General features: G+C 46.4%; 2 protein-coding genes across 2 annotated transcripts in view; both read left to right on the top strand.

Annotated features, from left to right (window-relative positions):
- Positions 1 to 3,490: 3,490 nt before the first annotated feature.
- rpp25l (ribonuclease P/MRP 25 subunit-like) lies at positions 3,491 to 6,256 on the top strand. Its single transcript, XM_061081505.1, has 2 exons — positions 3,491 to 3,559; positions 5,079 to 6,256. Exon 2 carries the CDS (start codon positions 5,079 to 5,081, stop codon positions 5,757 to 5,759), a length of 681 nt encoding a protein of 226 aa, XP_060937488.1. The 5' UTR covers positions 3,491 to 3,559; the 3' UTR covers positions 5,760 to 6,256.
- Positions 6,257 to 8,524: 2,268 nt separating this feature from the next.
- The window catches only part of LOC133013791 (gamma-aminobutyric acid type B receptor subunit 2-like), an 8,108-nt gene continuing 6,632 nt past the window's right edge, over positions 8,525 to 10,000 (top strand). The window contains exons 1-5 of the mRNA XM_061080837.1: positions 8,525 to 8,773; positions 8,923 to 9,060; positions 9,204 to 9,374; positions 9,686 to 9,787; positions 9,910 to 9,975. Coding sequence (XP_060936820.1) covers positions 8,525 to 8,773; positions 8,923 to 9,060; positions 9,204 to 9,374; positions 9,686 to 9,787; positions 9,910 to 9,975 — 726 coding nt within the window. The remainder of the gene's footprint in view (positions 8,774 to 8,922; positions 9,061 to 9,203; positions 9,375 to 9,685; positions 9,788 to 9,909; positions 9,976 to 10,000) is intronic.

The raw sequence follows: 10,000 nt of genomic DNA, 5'->3' as shown, positions 1-10,000 counted from the left end.
GCGAAATTATTAGTTTTGTTAAAACGTGATCGTTTATCCTTTAAGAGAAGACGAGCCGAACTCAGTTTGTTCAATCAAAGTATTTATTTAGAAACATTGAACAGGTTACAGTAAAGCAATGAGCTTCCAGTACATTAGTTGTATCAGAGCGCCACGAACATCCGGCGTCTGTCTATTTTATAACAGTAGATCTTCGTTCCTCCTCCTCGGAAGTGCGCAGGCGTAATCCATCCTCCTGGCTTTTGGAATACGGAAGTGAAACAGGAAGACACTCCCATTGACGCTATAGTTGCTTGGCAACCTGTTTACTTGGGTGTGGGAGTGGGTTGTGAAGACATGAAGCCCAGATTCCAGAGTTTGAAAGGAAACCAAACAGAAAAGTGAATAATTTAATGTGATGCGTAATGGAGATTAAAGTAGATTATATAAGCTTATATTTAAAAAGAAACCAACAAATAATCGAAACAAAACATACATATCCTCTTTTGATAGTCAACAATTTCAATAAAACTTTTGAGGTGCGGTCGGCCAAATCAGTGGACATTAAAATTAAAAGGTTACACAAGTTGAATTTCAATAAGCAGCAGATATGACAGTGTTTGAGTATTTGTGTTCAAACCATTTTCCAAAATTCATTCGACTGCTCCATAACACGATTTAATAGATTTAACATGTCTTGACTATTGAATTTTAAATGGATGATTTGAATGTGGAATAAAAGCAACTACAGGTGAAAACAAAGAAAAATCACTAATTCTAGCTTCTAGGCAGCACAGAATTAAGTTTAAAGTCAAGTTTGAATTTCTCATCCTAATATGATTGATTCGGCTCATATAGAAAGCACATGAATGATTTCAGCTCTAAGAAAATAAAAGTCAATAAAACAGCATTTCAACAACCAAAGAGAAGAGCTAGATTTCCCTTCTCATCAAACCCTTGCAGAGCAAAGCAGATCAGCTCTTGTCTAACTTTCACTGGGGTCATTGCATCGGAGCAGCAACTTCTCCAGACTAAAAAACAAAAAACATATTTATCTTCATTGTCACAAAGCCACAGTTGAGGATGAAACTCTTGTAAGGGTCTAAATGGCTCAAAAATCAAAGAAAAAACAGTGAAAGAAAAGAAAAAACATTGCACATTAACTGTACTTAGAGACTTGTCTAAAAAGACACATTAATGTGATTTTGTTAATCACTCATCCTTGAAGTTATATTACGAATCAAATTAATAACTTGTGAAGTATTAAACTGGTCTTAACTATTATCCCTGCTGTGTCAGGGAGAAAATAAAATAAGATATTATTAACCATTCAGTTTGGAATTCTTTACTTCTGAATGAAGCCATATTAAAAAACAAACAAACAAACGGACAAACACACACCCAAGTTGTAACCCGAGCTGTCCGGTCCAACTTGCCTCCCCCAGATGGCCTTCTGACTCCCAAATACTCTTATCTCCCTCTGTTCATCCTCTGTTGCACGTAGCATCTCTTCCCCTACTTTCTTGACCACTCAAGTTTAACATTCTATTATCCATCTCAGAGCAAGATATCACTGGCCAGATTCATCTCACTCCTAAAGATCTTTCTTCCTCCTACACATAACTTTATCTTTCTCGTCTTACTTCATCTCTCAAACCTTCAGTCAACATTCTTAATCTTTCTTTGGCAAGTCCTAAACACATTTACCCTCCCTTCCATACACACAACATACATCAGATGGCAGGCATATACCACTTCTAGTCTAATTCCTATATATTTCTCTAGGAAAAAGTCGTTTTTCTGTCAGTCAGTTTGTTCTGTGTCTCAGTCAATCGTTTGACCTTGACTCTTTTTCCTCTCCTCACTCTTTCCCACAGACACACACACTCCTACTCACACACACACACACACACACACACACACACATTATCCCCAAACCCTTATTCAACCCAAAACCTCTCCAGAGAGAGGGAAAAAAACATAAAACAGACAAAACAAACAAGACAACTCAATTGAGCTCACATAATAATATTTTATGATCTTGGCGTCTTTAAATGTTGAGGCTCGACACAGGCGACGGTAAAGTCTGTGGCCCGGCTCCAGTCTCGTCAGAACAGGTCCTGGTGCAGACTCATCATATATGAGTACTTGTGTCGCTCTGGTTAGTTAAACGTGGTCCCGTCGAAGCAACACGTCTCATACAAAATAACAATATTTTCACAGCCGTTTTATCTCTAATCCAAGGGTCGATCTAAAAGCTGTGTCTGAATTCATAAAGCGTCTGGTCTCGTCATAACAGCGCCCTGCCTTCAGTTCCACATTATTTTCACGGATCCCTTCTTAATATTTGCTTCAGGCTCGATTCGACAGTGCATCTGGCCCGATGAGCACCTCAGTGCCTCGATGCCTATATTACTAAACAGAATTTGTTTAAACAGGTTTTCTGCCTACCTTAACAATATTTTCACCCAACCTGTAGTTAAAAGTTTCAAAAATTGTTGGTCTTTTTTTTTGTGTGTTTTTCATTCAAGGTACAGTCGGCGCCTCTAAGCCTCTTCCCACCTGTAACCGTAGAACACACACAAAATGACGAAGATCTGTATCATGACATTAGTTATATTCAATACGTTATGGCATATCTTGTTTTATTAGTGTGTCGTCTATTCTATATGAATATACATATTAATATTTGAACAGAAAAACTGTCTCGTTGTTGTTGTTTCCGTCAACCAGTGCAGTTTCATTCTGAACCTTCGTATGAAATCTGATGTGAAATTTTCCTCAAGACGTTCTTCAAATGTTCAGTGGAAATCATAATCCCTCTGTTGGTCGACTTCGTATATCAATCAGTTATTTATCACGTGACCCTCCGACTCCAAAACAATAAAGTTTTATATTTACGTGAAGTTTGGTTCAATGAACTCAACGTTTCAGTTGATTATTATTTTATTTGCTGACTGACTTTAATTTTCATTCTTGGAAACAGAAGCAAACTCGTTCAAAGTCTTTGGATCAAGTTCATAAACGACTTGAGGTCGTTCTGACGTTTTTAATTTCACAGTTCAAAGATTTATTCATCAGGTAGAAAATATCATTTTATCTCTTCATGAGAAATAAAATGTTTGAATCACTCACAACAAGTCTCACCTGTATTTGACATCATCTTCATCTTCATCATCATCATCATCATCATCATCATCATCATCTTCTTCTTCTTCTTCTTCTTCTTCTTCTTCTTCTTCTTCTTCTTCTTCTTCTTCTTCTTCTTCTTCTTCTTCTTCTTCTTTGCTTCTTCTTCTCTGAGCAGGAGCGGGCTCACTGCTGCCCCCTGAGGTCGATAGAGGGAAACTCCACATTAAATAGTGTAAAACCCGTTAGAGTCTCAGATTCGTGATATCAGACGGACTCATTAAATGTTTAATAAAATAAAAATGTTTGCCACTGCATCGTGTTTTGTGTGACCATCAAATTAAAACTATAGGAAAGCACGACGGTTTACGACAGTGCCCGTCGACGTCCGGTGACGTGAAGTGCTCAGGGACTCATGTGGAGTGAGAAGTAGCAGAAGCTGAAGCCTCTGGTGAGATATGGAATATTAATAAGTTCTCTGAGTTCATCATGTAACGTGTGAAAACGTGTGTGTGCCGTCATCGTGACTCATCGTGACTCTGTATCCGGTTCATTTCCGGGAACACTAACGGAGCTGTTAGCATGTAGCTTAGCGGCTAACAGCTAGCCTGGAGCTCAGTGTTGTTATTAAAGTTAGTTTGATCAGTTCAGGGATTAAAGTTCATTTCTCTGTGTTCATGTGTCGAGCATCGAACCGGAAACACTTCCCCCGAACTTCCGCTGTCTCCAGTGAAACTAGAGTCGAACAGAACCTTTTAAAATCAGCTCCTGAACCGGTGCGAAGTTTAAACTGTTTAAAAGAGACTGGTTGTTGTGTCTCTGTTGTGTTACACTGTGTGAGTCCTGTAGTTACTACACAGCTGTGTGTGTCCGCTGCTGCTGTAGGGTTCCACAAGTGTATGTTTGTTTAGACGTCACGTAACAAAGATGATGGTTAATAGAGTGTAACGGTCCCCCCCCCCCCCTGCACTGGTTCCCACATCTGTTTCAAAACACCAGTACTTGGTACCGTGCTGTGACCGGATCAGGTCCAGTCCACATCCAGGACGTGGTCCGGTCCACATCCAGGACGTGGTCCGGTCCACATCCAGGACGTGGTCCGGTCCACATCCAGGACGTGGTCCGGTCCACATCCAGGACGTGGTCCGGTCCACATCCAGGACGTGGTCCGGTCCACATCCAGGACGTGGTCCGGTCCACATCCAGGACGTGGTCCGGTCCACATCCAGGACGTGGTCCGGTCCACATCCAGGACGTGGTCCGGTCCACATCCAGGACGTGGTCCGGTCCACATCCAGGACGTGGTCCGGTCCACATCCAGGACGTGGTCCGGTCCACATCCAGGACGTGGTCCGGTCCACATCCAGGACGTGGTCCGGTCCACATCCAGGACGTGGTCCGGTCCACATCCAGGACGTGGTCCAGCCTCACAGCCCGCCCACTCCGCTCTGCATCGACCAATCAGCTGCTCCCTCTCAGTGATGGACAGTTTCCTGTCCCGCCTCCTAAACGCTGGAACCAGCTCCACATGGACCTCAGGACAGGAAGTCCACACATCGTCCTCCAGACTGAAGACACATCGTCCTCCAGACTGAAGACACACCTCTTCAGACTAAACATGAATAAAAGTTTAAACTAATAATTTAGCAGCACGTCACTGACTGGAAGCTCTTTGTAGTTTTGCTGTTTTGAAGAAATGGTTCTTTCTTGATTCTTGTTCTGGTTTGTTCCTCGTGGTCGATGCACTTCCTGTGAGTCGCTCTGGGTAGAAGCTCGATGTGATGTCAGAGTAACACGTGTGTTGTGTGTAACTCGTGTGTTGTGTGTAACTCGTGTGTTGTGTGTAACTTGTGTGTAACTCGTGTGTTGTGTGTAACTCGTGTGTTGTGTGTAACTCGTGTGTTGTGTGTAACTCGTGTGTTGTGTGTAACACGTGTGTTGTGTGTAACTTGTGTGTTGTGTGTCTGCAGATGGAGAACTACAGTAAAGCTCGCACGTCGGAGCAGCCGTCCGTCTGTCCGTTCCCCGGCCTCCCCCCCGACACGCCAGAGGTCCGGGTCAAAGACGGCAGCAAGATCCGCAACCTGCTGCGCTACGCCCTGAGCCGCGTGGAGACCCCCCCCCGAGCCGCCGGAGAGACGGGCTGCCCGGCGCCGGAGGAGGGAGGCGTGGCCGTGGAGGGCCAACAGGAAGCCCCGGGCCCGCCCCTCTGCAAACAGATCGTCTTCACGGCGAGTGGAAAAGGCGTCTCCAAGGCCATCACCTGCGCTGAGATCGTGAAGCGGCGTGTGAAGGGGCTGCACCAGCTGACCCGGCTGCTGTACAGCGCCGTGGTGGAGGTGTGGGAGCCGCTGGAGCCCGGCGCCGGCCTGGACAGCCTGACCGTCAACCGCAACCTGCCCGCCATCTGGATCCTCCTCTCCAGAGACCCGCCGGACTGTGGCCAGCCCGGGTACCAGGCGCCCGGGAGGTACGACGCCCTGTGGGCTCAGGCTGCTAACAGGGAGGAGGGGGGCGGCCCCCCCGCTCAGAAACCAGCACAGCGGAGGAAGAGAGGGGGGGGAGGGGGGGGCGAAGGCAGCAGTGGAGGCCGAGGCCGGGGGAGGAGCCTCGGGCGCAAGACTGTTCGATCCAGAGATGCAGCGAAATGATGTCGAACTTCAAAAACTGCTAGAACAGAAAGACTGAAGCGCAGAAGCAGCAGGAAGTGACATCACTGACGCTTTGTCGGCAGGAAACTCGTCCACGCTACAGGAAGTCGACGTGGTCACAGAACAGTCAAAAGTTTGGTTCAATGGACTCAACGTTTCAGTTGATTAATATTTGATTTGCTGACTGACTTTAATTTAAATGACTTGAGGTCGTTTTCACGCACGTGTTTTTTTTCAGAGTTTGAAGAACGATCCAAACTGTGACGTCTGGGATGTTTTTACTCAGTGAAACGATGAGAAGCTGAAGGAACGTGAAGCCTCAAAGATCTGAAGCAGAAATCTGGAAACATTTCTTGGACCTTCAGCTTTCATCTGGTGTTTAAAAAGGTTCACATGATTAATCTGCTCTTGTTTCCTGTTGGAATGTTTGTACAGTAACAGACTGACGCTGAAAATAACTCGTTCTGTTTATTAAAGATGGTTTTTTTATCCTGAAATGGTGTCCTGCTGTTATAGATGTTTCTGGTTTCTTCTGGATAACAGTTATTTATTTTAGAAAAAACTAAGAATAAGATGAGTCTGTAGTGAACAGTCCGTAGTGAACAGTCTGTAGTGAACAGTCTGTAGTGAGCAGTCTGTAGGGAGCAGTCTGTAGTGAGCAGTCTGTAGTGAGCAGTGTGTAGTGAACAGTCTGTAGTGAGCAGTCTGTAGTTGTGAGCAGTCTGTAGTGAGCAGTCTGTAGTAGTGAGCAGTCTGTAGTGAGCAGTCTGTAGTGAACAGTGTAGTGAACAGTCTGTAGTGAGCAGTCTGTAGTGAGCAGTCTGTAGTGAACAGTCTGTAGTGAACAGTCTGTAGTAGTGAGCAGTCTGTAGTGAGCAGTCTGTAGTGAGCAGTCTGTAGTGAACAGTCTGTAGTGAGCAGTCTGTAGTGAGCAGTCTGTAGTGAACAGTCTGTAGTGAACAGTCCTCAGTAGTGAGCAGTCTGTAGTGAACAGTCTGTAGTGAACAGTCTGTAGTGAGCAGTCTGTAGTGAACAGTCTGTAGTGAGCAGTATGTAATGAACAGTCTGTAGTGAACAGTCTGTAGTGAGCAGTCTGTAGTGAGCAGTCTGTAGTGAACAGTCTGTAGTGAACAGTCCTCAGTAGTGAGCAGTCTGTAGTGAACAGTCTGTAGTGAGCAGTCTGTAGTGAACAGTCTGTAGTGAACAGTCCTCAGTAGTGAGCAGTCTGTAGTGAACAGTCTGTAGTGAGCAGTCTGTAGTGAACAGTCTGTAGTGAACAGTCCTCAGTAGTGAGCAGTCTGTAGTGAACAGTCTGTAGTGAACAGTCTGTAGTGAGCAGTCTGTAGTGAACAGTCTGTAGTGAGCAGTCTGTAGTGAGCAGTCTGTAGTGAACAGTCTGTAGTGAACAGTCTGTAGTGAACAGTCTGTAGTGAACAGTCCTCAGTAGTGAGCAGTCTGTAGTGAACAGTCTGTAGTGAGCAGTCTGTAGTGAACAGTCTGTAGTGAACAGTCCTCAGTAGTGAGCAGTCTGTAGTGAACAGTCTGTAGTGAATAGTCTGTAGTGAGCAGTCTGTAGTGAACAGTCTGTAGTGAGCAGTATGTAATGAACAGTCTGTAGTGAACAGTCTGTAGTGAGCAGTCTGTAGTGAGCAGTCTGTAGTGAGCAGTCTGTAGTGAGCAGTCTAGTAGTGAGCAGTCTGTAGTGAACAGTCTGTAGTGAACAGTCTGTAGTGAACAGTCTGTAGTAGTGAGCAGTCTGTAGTGAACAGTCTGTAGTGAACAGTCTGTAGTGAACAGTCTGTAGTGAGCAGTCTGTAGTAGTGAGCAGTCTGTAGTGAGCAGTCTGTAGTGAACAGTCTGTAGTAGTGAACAGTCTGTAGTAGTGAACAGTCTGTAGTGAGCAGTCTGTAGTGAACAGTCTGTAGTGAGCAGTCTGTAGTGAACAGTCTGTAGTGAACAGTCTGTAGTGAGCAGTCTGTAGTGAACAGTCTGTAGTGAGCAGTCTGTAGTGAACAGTCTGTAGTGAGCAGTCTAGTAGTGAGCAGTCTGTAGTGAGCAGTCTGTAGTGAACAGTCTGTGCTGAGCAGTCTGTAGTAGTGAACAGTCTGTAGTGAACAGTCTGTAGTGAGCAGTCTGTAGTGAACAGTCTGTAGTGAACAGTCTGTAGTGAACAGTCTGTAGTAGTGAACAGTCTGTAGTGAACAGTCTGTAGTGAACAGTCTGTAGTGAACAGTCTGTAGTGAACAGTCTGTAATAGTGAGCAGTCTGTACTGAACAGTCTGTAGTGAACAGTCTGTAGTAGTGAGCAGTCTGTAGTGAGCAGTCTGTAGTGAGCAGTCTGTAGTGAACAGTCTGTAGTGAACAGTCTGTAGTGAACAGTCTGTAGTGAACAGTCTGTAGTGAACAGTCTGTAGTAGTGAACAGTCTGTAGTGAACAGTCTGTAGTAGTGAACAGTCTGTAGTAGTGAGCAGTCTGTAGTGAACAGTCTGTAGTGAGCAGTCTGTAGTGAGCAGTCTGTAGTGAGCAGTCTGTAGTGAACAGTCTGTAGTGAGCAGTCTGTAGTGAGCAGTCTGTAGTGAGCAGTCTGTAGTGAGCAGTCTGTAGTGAGCAGTCTGTAGTGAACAGTCTGTAGTGAACAGTCTGTAGTAGTGAGCAGTCTGTAGTGAGCAGTCTGTGCTGAGGACCCGGTGGCTCCTGATCTCGTTATCCTCTCAGTGAGGATTATCTTCTCTCAGCTTCTCGGCAGCAGAGCAGCTGGTGAACCATGGAGCTCGGTGGACGCTCTCTGCTGCTCCTGCTGCTGCTGCTCCTCCGGCTGACGCCCGGCCCGGTGCTGGCTCAGGTCCGCCACCCGCTGCCTGTTCTCTGGATGATGCCGGTGGGCTCCGGGCAGGGGGGGGGGAACCAGACGGCCGGACTGGCTGCAGCCGTCTCCTTGGCTCTGCAGGACCTGAAGGAACAACCCCCGCCCCTGGGAGACTATGATCTTCAGCTGCAGCTGCTGGACTCACAGGTGCGTCTCAGACCGGTGGACTCACTGTCATATGAAACATGTCCCATCAGCTGACATGGAGGAGGCGGGGTTTATGAGCTGTATCGCAGCCAGCCACCGGGGGGTGAGATAGATTCTGTCGTGTCATCTGTTGTGTTTCCGTTCTGCAGTGCGATCCGGCGAAATCGCTTAAAGCTATGTTCGATGCAATGTGGGCGGGGCCAAAGTACCTGATGGTGTTTGGAGGGGTGTGTCCAGGGGTGACGTCACTGATCGCCCGCTCGCTGCCTGCTCTCAACCTGGTGCAGGTACATTCACACCTCAGGCTTCCACAGAAACACACCAGGCACTAGACGTTGTGAATGTTTCTCACGTTTGTTGTTGATGTGAAAACTGCATCAGCTGCTGCGGTTGTCTTGACGACAGTGCTCTGTGTCCTCGGACGCTCCAGGTGTCGTTTGCGGCGGCGTCCCCCAGCCTGGCCAACAGGAAGTGGTTCGGGAACCTGTTCAGCACGATGCCGTCCGACCGAGCGGTGAACCAGGCCACGGTCACACTGCTGCAGCGCCACCACTGGACCAGAGTCGGCATCGTCACGCAGGACACCACCAGACTCTCACAGGTGATGATGATGGTGACCTCCTGACCTTTCATCTGACATCATCAGGTCACTCCTCCTGCACCATTATGACCCTTTACTTCACCCCATACTTTGTAATTAAATCACAGAAGTAAGACTCCGACGCCTCAGAGTGAATCCACAGTCACACACGTCTGATTCCAACACAAAGTTACTTCTTGTGTTTGAACCACTAGGGGGCGTCATGAGTCTACACATAAAAACCCACATGTCTGATCAGTCACATTTAGGTTTCAGCTCCGTGAAGAATCTGTGAAATGACTCAATATTCTTCCACGTTGATAAAACTCCAGATGAAGAAGGATCTGGTGCGACAGCTGCTGAAGGTCAAAGTTCAGCCTGTTTCCACGGAGACCGTCTTTGATGACGTCTGCAGCCGCCTGAGGAGACTGAAGGTGAGACAGGAGGAAACATCTCGAGTCACGTGAACAAACTGACGTGTTGTTCAGTGAAGATTGAACTGATGAACTTGTGACAGATTCAGGACTGAACTATCTGCTGACGTGTTGTTTTTCAGGATCTGGACGTTCGGATCTTCGTCGCTCAGTTTGAAGAAGATTCCGTGTCGGAGGTTTTCTGTTGTGTGAGTCCAGACGTCTCAATGAGTT

The sequence above is a fragment of the Limanda limanda genome, chromosome 11 (genome assembly GCF_963576545.1).
Source record: "Limanda limanda chromosome 11, fLimLim1.1, whole genome shotgun sequence".
In the NCBI taxonomy this organism is placed as follows: Eukaryota; Metazoa; Chordata; class Actinopteri; order Pleuronectiformes; family Pleuronectidae; genus Limanda; species Limanda limanda.
This window is presented reverse-complemented; position numbering and strand designations above follow the sequence as displayed.